We start from the raw sequence: 13,095 nt of genomic DNA, 5'->3' as shown, positions 1-13,095 counted from the left end.
ACTGATGGATACAGAGAGTGGGACCAGAAGGAGGGACTGCAGAATCCACAGAGGACGGAGAGGGAAGTCACAGGGTAAAGGGTGTGTCAGTTTCCAACTATTCAAATGCAGCAAGATGTGTAGTGAGATTCAGTATTTGAAACTTTATAAATGGAAAACTCTAAGCATTATAGGTTACTATTAATAGTGACCAGCAACCACAGTCCCCTCGTCTAATGGATATTTTAACTTTAAAGGTTAATGGATATTTTAACTTTAATATCTAATGGATATTTTAACTTTAAAGGTAACGAGAATTTAATTACAGTCTATTTTTAGCCATTTTAGTGGTTTGTTGAATTTCCAAAACATATGCAAGCCATAGTGAATTATGACTCCATGGCATCATATTGACGCTGAAATAGATTGCACAATTCTGATAGAATCTGATTTGTGGAATTGTGCATTTAGCCTGTACAGTGCTGCCCATGGCTGTCTCTTTGACATGGCTGCAGAATTCAGTGTCAGTGGGATGGGGCACTGAAGTCCCTGTGGGGTGTTGTCCTGCAGTTCCCTCACTGCTGAACAGCAGAATTTTGTGGCCAAGTTCAGCACTATTAAATTAGATTCTACAGTCCTATCTGTACTTAAAAGTTGATATATTTAAATCTTTTTTTTTTTCCCCTTTTCTTTGCGATACTTGGTGTTGAATCCAGGGGGCTCTACCACTGAACTACACCACACTCCATTTTTTTCTAGGTTTAATTAAATTAATCAAAATTTTTTTGAGACAGGGTCTCACTAAATTCCTACACTGCCTGCACTGACTTTAAATTTTTGATCCTTGGGGCTGGGGATTTAGCTCAGCGGCATAAGCGCCTGCCTTGCAAGCGTGTGGTGTGAGTTTGATCCCTGGTACCGGTAAAAATACAAGAAAAAAAATGTTTTTGATCCTCTAGCATGCTGGGGTTACAGGCATGTGCCACCAAGTGCAGCACGTCACTGGTTTTGATTAATCTCTTCTGTTGGTGTAGCATAACCATGGAAAAATGGACTCAGGAGTTACAGGAGTTACTCAGCTCTGACTTTGCCCTTAAATTTCTTCCTTAAGGAGATAACATGGCAAGTACTTAATAAATGCTAAAGAAACTGGGTATAAAGGGCACATACAAATCTGTATAATTTCAGCATTCTAGGCGCTTGGGGCAGGAGGATTGCAAATTGCCGCCTAACCTGGGCAATTTTTTTTTTTTTTTCCTTTTTCGTTTTTTCTTCGGTACCAGGGATCGAATTCACGACTACCTGCTTGCAAGGCAGGCTCTTAAGCCGCTGAGCTAAATCCCCAGCCCCTAACCCGGGCAATTTAGCGATTTAAGGAGACCCATCCTCAAAAAAAGGGGGCGGCGCTGTTAGCTCGGTGGGAAGGATTTGGGTTTAATCCCCAGTACTGCTTTAAAAAAAAAAAGTGGTAGGGGCTGGGGATTTAGCTCAGTGGCATAAGCGCCTGCCTTGTAGGCAGGCAGTCGTGAGTTCGATCCCTGGTACCGATAAAAACGAAAAAGACAAAAAATAAATAAATAAATAAATAAATAAATAAATTAAAAAAAAAAAAAAAGTGGTTCACATAGCCCTGGAACTTGCAATCCTTCTGCCTCAGCCTCCCAGTGTTGGGATCATATAAGTGTGCCAGCTCAACACACCTTTTTGAGGGGCACATACAAACCACAGTTATAGGTTAACAGTAATCAAATTTTGGTTTATAGGTTCTGAGGTGTTTGATGCTCAAGTGCATCTGTGAATCCTGCAGACCTCTTGACTTTCACCACTCCCTAAGGTCGCACAGCAGAGGGTTGCGATTGGGAGGGAAGGGCAAGGGCTGGTCTTCAGTAGGGAGCTAGGAATGTTTCTGCTAGGATGAGGTAGGTTTGGATTAAGGTTAGGACAGGCAAAAGCCAGTAGGGATAAAACATAAGAAAAATAAAAGTTGAAAAGTAACAGCTATTAGTTAATTAACCCTTTGCCCCGCGTGGCTTTTTGGCTTCATAGATGGGCCTATGTGCCTTATCTACTTTATGAATATTAGCCCCAAACCGAATGCAAAAAGGTCTCAGCTCTTAACACTTGACCTACACATAGTACTGTTGAGCCATGGCTACTTTATGATGTCTCAGTCTATGCTGCTATCAACGATGTTTGGAAAGGAGCCTGGGAGGTAAAGAAGCAGTTTGCCCATCTTTCCAAAGGCTAATTTTCTATACAAAATTCTCCAGCAAAGCGACGAGCCAATCAGTCTTAAATCGTGTTCTAACCGGAGCCAAAACGATGACCTAAAGAGGGAATCGAACGCGCAAGGATGGGCGTGTCTGAAGCGTCAGGGATTGCGGGCGCTGCAGCCCCAGTTCCCGGGCGGGAGGGCCATGGTGGAGTGGGACTGGCGCGGACCGTAGGGGGCGGGCTCCGAGTCGGCCACGCGGCGGCGCGAGGCCTAGATTTTCAGCCTGGAACCAGCAGCCGATGCGGAGGGAGGGGCCTCGACCATCCCGGGGCCTAGTGCCCCGCAGCCTCCCTACTACCAGGGACTCCCACCACAGACCCCTTTGTGTGCCTGCCCCCGCCCCGGAGGCGCCCCAGCCAGGGGCGCTGAGTGCCCTCATTGGTTCAGCCAACGGCTGCACCGATTGGCTCTCGATTCGTCCGGCTAGGGCCGCTTCGCCTCATTATTATTGGTCGTTGGAGGTGCTTGTCAGAACATCTCGGGAGATGATTGCTTAGCGCGACGGAGTCCCTGGAAGCAGTTCCGGGAAACCCCGCGTGCTGCCGGGATCGCGTCTCTGTCCATGAGGGGGGGAGGGGGTGGCGCGCGCGCCATTTCTAGTCGTTTTCAAAGCGCCTCGCGCTGATTCTCACGGGCCTGGCGGCCGGCCCCAGCTCTACCCTGGTGAGTCTCACGCCAGCCCTCGGGGGGAGGGGCCGGGAGCCCCTATCCGACCCGACTCGGTTCGGCCCAGACTCGGCGTCTTGTCCCTAGTTTCATTTTTTGCTCCGGGCCCTGGAGGTGGGGGTGGGGATGGGCTGGGGGCGGCTTTGGCCTCCTCCAGCGTGCTGTTGTGGGCCTAGCCCGGCCGAGGTGCCTCTTCGCCCGTGCTCATCTCCCCCGCCCCTCCCGTGCCTGTCTCTCCGTCCGGCCCGCCAGGCGCCTGCTTCACGGCCTGCCGCGCCCGGCGTGCTTTTCCCGCCTCCGCCCGCCGCTCCCTGCAGCACGGCCCGGCCGGCGAAGAACCCGAGGCGTCCGGGTCCCCATCGCTTCCCCACGCCGGGGTGCTCGCTGCCGTGCCTGCCTGGCCTGGCCGCGAGTGGGATGGGTCGATCAACGGGTCGGGCTTGAGGGGGTGGGGTGGGCAGAGGGCGGGGTGCAAATCCCCGGGATACCTGAGCCCGGAGAAAACTTTTCTGTGTGTGAGCAGAAGCTGAAAGGCAGATTTCTGTGGGAAGCCTACCTCCCCTCCCCCATTCTGCATGCTGCGAGCCGAGATTTGAAGGAAAAAATGACTATTAGAGGCCGTGAAACTTAGGCTTCACGTGGCGCCTGAGAGAATTCTGAGAATGTCAGAGGCGCAACAAATTGGAAAAGCGATCCTTTTTCTTATACGGTAGTAGCCGTATTGCCAAAATTAAATAATAAAGCCAAAGGGTTTTGAAAGGTACAATCCTTCCATATGACTTGTTAGAGATTTTTACTGTTCTCAAGAGGCTGGATTTATGCCCCATGAGTCAGTCGTAGGGCAAGGGCTTGACACTCCTGAGCCGTGAGATAACCCGCTAGTTTTCTTTTCGTTGGTTCTTTAAAAGCCCGTCTCTTGATGTGAAGAATTTGCACAGAGATGTTCAGAAAACTATCAGGGAGGAGCTAGTACTGACTTTTGCAAATTTCCCAGCAGCCCTTTTAAATCTTATTTAAATGACTATTTTTTGCAAAAAAGTTTAGGTCAAACGACTCCAGTCACCTTAGTATATTTGCTGCATCCAGAAATATGGTTTGGCTATGTGGCATTGTGTGGAATTGACAAGAGTTAAATGATCTCATGACATAAAAGGCTTTTAAACGAGTACTTTGTATTCGGCTTGAAGACAGGTTTTTCCTTGATCCGAAGGTTTTATTTTCTGGAATCTAATTATTTTACATTTTTTTTTGTTAAAGTTTATAAACTTTTTTTGGAAACACTTTAACCCAATTTCAACTGCTAGATCTTTTGCAATGAATTGGTGGTCATGAATATTTCTGTCTTGTGCTTAATACACAATTTGTCCTTTGCTTTACACATTTAAAAACCCCAAAACCTTAACAGATGTTCATTGAACTTTCCTGTTAAAAATTTGCTTCTTTCCTGTAACTAGTAGTTATTACCAGGTGCAATGCTGTGAGAGTCTTGTGATACTGAGAACTTTTGAGTTCTGATGATCTTAAGAGGTAGTATGGGGGTGGAGATGCTGGGAAAAACAGAACTATATGTTCACAAACAGATTTTGAAGCATTTACCCAGAGTTTAACCACAGTCTGCGTCTCTGTAGACATTAGAGAACTATCAAGTCTTAATGTTCTGTGATCATGAGAGGTCATTGGTATTTATCTCTTTTTCAGAGTAACACTTCCTTCATTTTCCTTTCTTCTTCCTATTACCTCTTTCCCGTCTTGGTCTTTCTTTTTCATTAACAGTGGACTTTGAAAAGTTGTTTTAAGACAGAGAACTGCACCTGGTGCATTTGCACAGTGTTTGATAAGCAGTCTGGAAGTGTGGTTATCTTATGTTGTCTTAGTGCCTTTTTCAAGGAGATTTGTATTTTCTTTATCGGTGACTAGGTTTCTTGAGTTTCTTCAAGAAAAATAGGCATTTTCTTGAGATCCACCTTTGTGCCTTTTATTTCATTGTGTGCTGCAATGTCGTTATTCTGCTGGCTATTATCTTCACATAATTTTGCCACAGACAAATGCACTTTAATTCCTTGACTTTTGAGGCAGTATGGAGACTGGTCTTGTATGGTTTTATTATTTATTCTCTCTGCAGGGAATTGGTTCATTTCAGCATAACATGCAGGCAGACCATGTTACAAAATGGTTTTTGGGAGGTTAACCTCAGGAATATGACTGAAGTTTATTCAAATTAGATAGTGTTTGTTGAAATTATTTGGAAGATGTTAGTAGACCATTCTTCAATATGATTTTACATATTTATTTTACTATATATAAAAATCCATATGTACTCGTGATTTTTTTAAAAAAGCAACCTAAATTATAGCTCACTTTTATGTAGATTTCAAACAATTGTCTTTAGCTTTTAAACTTGGTCATTTTTTCTTTTAAATCTGTGAATGGGAATAGTAAATTAATCTTAGAGCAAAACTTAATGTGAAAGTTGTGTTTTTTGTTTTGTTTTAAGTGAGGTGGAGAAAATCCAAGCCATCATCATGTTGAACTAGAGACAACAGGGACTGATTTCACACCTATATTGTATTTAAAGCAGAGCCAGGAAAATTTGAAAGTTCTTAAACCTTGATTAAGTGGTCTGTGGGTGTTCATTCTGTTTTTAAACCAAACTTCTAAAAACTGTATATGAATCGAGAGCTGAGGGGCTCTTAGACTTTTGTAGTGATTTGTTGATATGCTCACCAGGACACAACAGCTGCTTTTGTTAATGAGCATTCTACCTTCAGTAAATTCAAACCTTTATGTAACCTAAGTGTACATGGAATTCCTTAAAATCTAACGGTTCCATGTACATTTTATACAGTTTTACAGGATTATTATTGAAAATTTAGGTCAGATACATCACAAAAGGCATAAAGTATTATTTTGGATAGAGGTTATTAGCAGCATGTGTACAAATTAGTTTAGATAAATCATGCATTGTCCTACAAACTAGTTATTTCTGGCTTAATGTAATATAGCTCCTGAATTTTTTCCAGCAGCATAATAAAATGGCTAATCAGGTGAATGGTAATGCGGTACAGTTAAAAGAAGAGGAAGAACCAATGGATACTTCCAGTGTAACTCACACAGAACACTACAAGACACTGATAGAGGCAGGCCTCCCACAGAAGGTGGCAGAAAGACTTGATGAAATATTTCAGACAGGTATAATATGCATTTCTTGTTTCTGACTGGTTATGAAAGTGAGGGCAAACCACTTTGAATTTTATAGATTTTTTTAAGGTTAAATAATGCTTACTGTTTCTGATCTGTGTAGAGTTGAATATTGTTACTTTCCCTTCATTGAGGACATACCGTACTGGGTTTGACTTTGATATTCTTATTTCATTATTTTGAAGCTTTCTTAGTGTTGAATATGCAGTCTTAGTTGTTACAGAATAGTACATCAATTTGTCTTAGATTTACCACCAACTAAAATGTATGTTTCAGTGTACAAAATTTTGCATTTTCCCCCTTAACCGAAATCAGTGATCATTTTGCTTTTACTTTTCTACTTTTATCTTTTAAAAAGTGATTGTTAAAACAGCTTAGGTCTGATTAGGTGGCATAATAAGAGGAGTAGTGAGACTGTATTGTCTGAAATGATATTAAATGTCAGACTCCTTGAGAGTTTGTGGCCTGTCTAGTGTCTAATAAACAGAAATCCACATCTCTCGATAATTTGGAAGTGTTTGGTTTGTAACAGCTGCTGTTTTTTAAAATCCAGAAGTCCCATGGTTAAGTGCTGAAGCAAATTTGACATCTTAATATGGTTGGTTGTAAGCGGTTTGAAGTTTTAAAGAGGGAGAGAAATATTTACCCTTAGGGAGCGTTGTTCGTAAATAAATGTGTCCTTGTCCTTTGGGGCCATAGATGGAAACTTTCTTCCGCTGTGTTTTGTGTGCTTATTCAGAGAGAGAGAGAGAAAGAGAGAGAGACTGACTGAATGAACTGAATTGTCTCACTTACAGATGTGTCTTCACTACAGTAGACAAGCTGGGTTTTATTTTTACTTTTCCGTCCTTAAAAATTTTTAAGTCTGGCCAGCTCAGGATATTTTAGACACTAAAATGACTTACAATGACTTATAAAAATGACTTCTGAGTAATGGTCCCATTTGAAAATCAGTCCTCAGGAACTTTTCTGTGACAGTCTGCCTACAGAATTGGCAGTGATCTGCTTAGAGATGCTCTCTTGGAGAGAGTTTTGTCATTGCTAAGAGGCTGATGGTTTGGATATAGGATTGGATTGACCGATTGGATTGATGAATGTCCTGAGTTGTGGCTTTGGGTGGTGGTATTGAATATTGAAATAAGAAAACTCCCAGTTATTCAAGCATGCTCATTTTGAGCTTTAAAAAAGTAATTTTGCAAGCTACTTTATGTTTAAAGTTTATTTACTGTATTAAATAAAATTCTTTTTGGCTTTACCAAAATAGTCACTTTTGAGTTAGTTCATATGGACTTAATTTGTCAAATACTTCATTTTACACTGGATCAATTCTGAAGTACATTGCTTATATATAGAAAATATATATATATATTGTAACACAAACTTAACAGTATTAAGAAATTTTATTTAAAATTTAGTAGATCCCTGGTGTGATGACACATGCCTGTAATCCCAGCACTTTGGGAAATTGAGGCGGGAGGATTGTAAGTCTGTGTCCCACCTAGTCAATTTAGTGAGACTCAGTCTCAAAAATAAAAAGGACTGGAGAAACAGCTCAGTCCAAAGTCCTTGGGTTCAATTACTACCTTCTCTCCAAAAAAAAATAACCAAAAACAAAACCAAAAAAAACTTAGTAGGTGTTTTTGTGGAGTTAAATATACAGTACTACATATATGGGATGCCGTATGTATATTTCCTGTACAGTTTACTAGTAAGTCCATAAAATTCTTACTGCCATTTGAACAATAGTCATTATTGACAGTGTTGTGAATGCTACAACATCTTTTAAACTGAAACTTGTTACCTAGGAAGAAAAAAAAGAATGCCTTAAAATATAACTTTCAGAATTGATTAATCAAGCTGCATTTGAACTTTCAGAGAGTTTTAAATTATGCCTTTCCACATTCTGATTGCAGCAAAATAGATGCTCTGTTAGATGGATTTCAGTTTATCTTTGGTGCTAAGTAGGGAAAGCCTTTGACACTTTTTGGAGAGTGGAAACGATTATCAAATAAATTGGTTTTCCTATTTTTTCCCACTTTTTATGTAGTAAACAGCCATGGCAATCCATAATTTGAAGGTTTATCCTTGGGAAATACAGTATGTTCTTAACCACTCTTAACACAAACCAGAATTTGTTACATGAATGCTTAATCTGTAGTACAGTATGTACATCAGATTTAACCTTTAATACTTAATACTGGGGAGTTGGAAGTGAATTTTAGGATTTTTTTGTGGGTTGAAATTAATGTTTATAGGTATTGACATTTTATCTGTTATTTTCATAATGGCACTCAACTTTATAGTATTTGTATAGCTGCATATATAGTTAGTAACAGTATGAACTATACAATTCTTAATAGACTTTTTAAATAGACTTTTTAATAGGACAATTTAGCTTATCCCTTTTATTGCAGTAATGTTACCCCATTTCAATTTAATTTTTAGGATTGGTAGCTTATGTCGATCTTGATGAAAGAGCAATTGATGCTCTCAGGGAATTTAATGAAGAAGGAGCTCTGTCTGTGCTGCAGCAGTTCAAGGAAAGTGACTTATCACATGTTCAGGTAAGGTTATTCTCAGAAATGTCTGCAAACAGTTACCTAAAATTATTTTCCTATTACAGTGCTTTTTTCCCCTGTGGAGCAGTGGTCTTTTTGTTTGTAATGCTTGTCCTTTAGAAAAATTAGGGGAAAAAAATATCCATAGGAAAGTATACAAAGAGGTACAAGTATAAAGCAAAAGTGTCCCTCTTGGATTTTGAATAGTAACTTAAAACAATAGTACGATGATTATTACTATTAGATTGTTATATGTTTGAATTGCTCAGATTGTTTACATTTTTGTATTGTCTGATCCTGTTTTGTTATCTTGGAGACAAATAATGTTGGTGGGAGGAATACTTTCCAGCCATCTGGCAAGAATAGTCCGGATTTGCCAGGCGTGGTGGCTCACGCCTGTAATCCCAGCACTCTGGAGGCTGAGGTAGGAGGATCATTGTGAGTTCGAGACCAGCCTGAACTGCATAGCGAGATCCCGTCTCAAAAAAGACCAAAAAAAAAAAAAAGAATAATCTGGATTCAGTTAAATATCAACTGGTAGAAGACTTACTAGTATAGACAATAACCCTTGAGATTTGCACTGTTTTAGTGCTGTCTGTTCCAGTCTTTGGCACATAGTAACCATTCAGCAAGTATTTATTAAATGAATAAGTAATTTAAAATCTTGGTCTTTAGTTTTGTTTTTTGAGACAGGGTACTCCAGTGTGGTTTAGGCTGGTCTTGAACTCATTGTGTAGTCCCCGCTGGCCTCAAACCCATGGTGATCCATCCTCCTGCCTCAGCCTCCTGAGTTCTGAGATTGCAGGCATGTGCTACCACGCCCTGCCAAAAATTTTGGTCTTCAGAAATTTGAATTTAATTAGTATTTGACTCTTCCGAGATTTCTGGTAATTCTTTTTATTGAATTACTTGCCTGTTTTAGAACAAAAGTGCATTTTTATGTGGAGTTATGAAGACCTACAGGCAAAGAGAGAAACAGGGCAGCAAAGTGCAAGAGTCCACAAAGGGACCTGATGAAGCAAAGATCAAGGTAATACTTGACTTGGATATTGTAATGTTCTGTGAAAAGCTTTAATGCAGGTGTGCCCTCATTCCTTGCTTTCCTGACTATGAATAATGTGTTTATTGATGCTTCTGAAACAGCTTTTTGGATTGCTCTAATGTCTCTTGGTTCACTTTATTTCGAAGCAGGTCCTTTCTTCCTTCCTCCATTCCCTCCTCCCCTCCCCACCTATTATTTTACTATACGGGGGGTCAAACCCAGGGCCTTCCAGCACTGCCCTACATTCCCAACTCTTTTTTCAAAGTCTTTAAGTTGTCCATCTTATTTCAAACTTCTATCTGCCCTCCTGTGTTTGCTTCCCACAGAATTGGGTTTATAAGTTAGAGCCATCTGCTGCTGCTGCTGCTGCTGGGTTTGTTTTTTGTTCTTTGTGTTTTTTTTTTTTTTTTTTTTTTTTTTTGAGATAAGGTTTCACTGCAATGTTCGGGCTGGCATTGAACTCACTTGGTAGTTGAGGCTGGCTTTGAACTTGTGGTAATTCTGCCTCAGCCTCCTGAGTGCTGGGATTATAGGCACATGCTGCCTGGCCCGGCCCCTGCTTCCTTCTTTACTTTCTGTAAGGAGGTGTTATTTTAACTACTACTTTCTTTTGAATTTTCACTTAACCAGTTTTTTTTTTTTTTTTGTAGAATGGGAATAGTAACTGTGCTGACCTCATAAGAGCTGTGAGGATTAAATGAATTAACATATGCAAAGCACTTAGAATCCTGCCTATAATGTGGCAAGAACTGTGAGCCTTTATCATTATTATTCTTTAGGTAAACTGCTCTGAAAGGTAAAAATATAAGCCTTTTAGTGAAGAACCAGTGAGCCTAATTCCTTAGTCAAATTGTTGTTGATGCCCAGCTGCAGTGATAAGACACCTTTCCTTCCCTCCTGGGGATGGAACCCAGAGCTAGCCTAATGCTCTATCACTGAATTTAAGTGCCTAGCCCAGACTTTTCCATCTGAAATAGTTATTTTATTTAATATGATTTAATATTGAAGTTGTTTCTATTCTAGGGAGGGAAAAAATATTGAAGTTGTTTGTATGAGTGGTTTAATGCTTTAGATAGGAAATATAAGTTGTAGTTCCTGTCATGTAATTAACTTAAATGGAGGGCCTTTGTTATTCCCCTGCCATATTTGTAAAATGGCATAACCGTATCTTATAAAAAAAATTTTTTTTGTCTTTCTGAGACAGGGTCTCACTATGCAGTTCAATCTGTCCTTGAGTTCACTTTGTAGCCTAGGCTGGTCTCAAACTGGCTACCATCTTCCTGCCTCAGCCTCTCACGTGCTGGGATTATAGGTGTGTGCCACCATACCCTGCCAAATTTTTTTTTTTTTTTGTGGGTCAGGAGTTTGAGACAGGATCTTGCTATGTAGTTGAGTCTCGCTTTGAACTCACTATGGAGCCCAGGCTGGCCTCAAACTTGAAGTAATCCCCCTGTCTCATTTTCCTAAGTGCTGGTGTTGTAGGCATGCGCCACCATGCCCGGCATAAAATTTTAAAATAATTAAGCAAAGTTCTATTTGAAGTACCAATCTTCGTGTGTGTGTGTGTGTGTGTGTGTGTGTGTGTGTGTGTGTGTGTGTACCAGGGATTCAACCTCACGTTTGCCAAGCAGGTACTTACACTGCTGAGCTAAACCTCCAGCCCCAATCTTCATTTAAAAATACTACATTAACGTTCATTGAATAGGCCTATATATTGTTTCCTTAAAGTTAACTATTTGTGCTTGATAAAGTATGTTGTAGGTGTAATATGTGTATATTACATATTTACATGTTATTTATATAATATACATATAGTTTGTATTTGATATTATGTGTATCTCTGTGCTTAGATGTACAGAACCTTAAGCTAGATGTGATAGCACATTCATAATCCCAGCTTCTTGGGAGGTTTGATAAGAGTAGGATCAAAAGTTGGAAGCTACCTGGGTGACTTAGTAAGTCCCAGTCTCAAAATAAAAAAATGAAAAGGGCCCTCTGAGAGCTGTGGAGAGCCCCTGGGTTCAGTACCTAGTTCTGAAGAGAAAAAAGTAGATAACTTCGGAAGAATAGAAGGCTTATTGGTTGTATCCTTGTGGGATCCTAGGGTTGGTGAGGACGTCTGAAATTTATTGTTTCTCTGACATTGTAGAATTTTAAAAATCTACAAAGTTTTTTTTTTTTTTGTCTTTTTCCTTTTTATCGGTACCGGGGATTGAACTCACGACTGCCTGCTTTACAAGGCAGGCGCTTATGCCACTGAGCTAAATCCCCAGCCCCCAATTTTAAAAATCTAAAATGTGAGATTCTTTTCTTTTTAGGTAAGTTGTCTTTTTGTTTGTTTGTTTTCCCTTGTGTCTTTGTTCTGTAACCCTTTGTATAAATGTTGCTTCAGTTAGAACACAAGCTCCATCAGAGAGGCAAGGGCATTCATTATATTCTTTTCTTTGATTTCTTTTAATATCCTATACCTAATAAAATGTTCTGAAGAAGGTTGGTTATTGGGAAACATAAGGTTTTCTTTCTTTTTTCTTTTTTTTTTTTTTTTTTTGGTACCAGGGATTTGAATTTATGACCTCACGCTTGCCAGGCAGGCCCTTACACTATGAGCTAAATTGCTGGCCAAAATTTTATTTTATTTTTTTCTAATTTTTTTTTTTTATTTCAAAGTTTTATTTCTTTAAGGCTGAGTATATTTTGAAACTACCAAATACTTGAGTTTGTGCTGGATGAGAGGATGTCCTGTTCTTATGGAGCTTATGGTAGAAACAAAAAGGATCAAGCAAAATAAAGGTTCAATCATGAAATTCTGAGTATGAATAATACTTACTTAATTTTTTTTTGTCGGTACCAGGGATCGAACTCACAACCGCCTGCTTACAAGGCAGGTGCTTATGCCGCTGAGCTAAATCCCCAGCCCCTGAATAATAAAACATGAAGGAGATAGGACTTTATTTTGTTTGCCTGACTGGGAATCAAACCCAGGGGGGCTCTATCACTAAACTACATTCCCATCCCTTTTTTAATTTTTAATTTTGAGACAGGTTCTCATTGAGTTGCTCATGCTGGCCTTAAACTTGGGATCCTCCTACCTCAGCCTCCCTAGTATCGGTTTATAGATGTACCAATGTGCCTATCTAAAACTTTTTAGTTTTATTTGTTTTATTTTTTGGTTCTGGGGGTGAACCCAGGGCCTTGCTTGTACTGGGCAAGTGTTCTAACCCTGAGCGGTATCCCCAGCCCCAAGACTTCTGATTTTAACAGATAAGAGAACATTTTATTTCAAAATGTTTACTGGCGGAAATAAGACTGGTATGTAAAAGAAAATTTGTAAGTGAAACTAATTGAGAAATATGGGGAAAATGAGGAAAACTATGATG

General features: G+C 40.0%; 1 protein-coding gene across 3 annotated transcripts in view; it reads left to right on the top strand.

Moving 5' to 3' along the window:
• The first annotated feature begins 2,762 nt into the window (after positions 1-2,762).
• Positions 2,763-13,095, top strand: part of Hnrnpr (heterogeneous nuclear ribonucleoprotein R) — a 35,575-nt gene continuing 25,242 nt past the window's right edge. Inside the window, exons 1-4 of one of the 3 annotated variants that reach the window (XM_063235733.1) lie at positions 2,765-2,917; positions 5,944-6,109; positions 8,564-8,682; positions 9,599-9,706. In XM_063235733.1, coding sequence (XP_063091803.1) covers positions 5,953-6,109; positions 8,564-8,682; positions 9,599-9,706 — 384 coding nt within the window. In that variant the 5' untranslated portion in view covers positions 2,765-2,917; positions 5,944-5,952. Of the gene's footprint in view, positions 2,918-5,940; positions 6,110-8,563; positions 8,683-9,598; positions 9,707-13,095 lie in introns of all 3 variants that reach the window. The other 2 variants (XM_013153943.3, XM_063235734.1) reach the window with 2 other exon arrangements.

This window comes from Cavia porcellus, unplaced genomic scaffold (assembly GCF_034190915.1).
Source record: "Cavia porcellus strain 051 isolate PalLab524CR breed Dunkin Hartley unplaced genomic scaffold, mCavPor4.1 scaffold_25, whole genome shotgun sequence".
Taxonomy (NCBI): domain Eukaryota; kingdom Metazoa; phylum Chordata; class Mammalia; order Rodentia; family Caviidae; genus Cavia; species Cavia porcellus.
The sequence above is the reverse complement of the archived record's forward strand: the minus strand, read 5'-3'. Positions and strand labels throughout refer to the sequence as shown.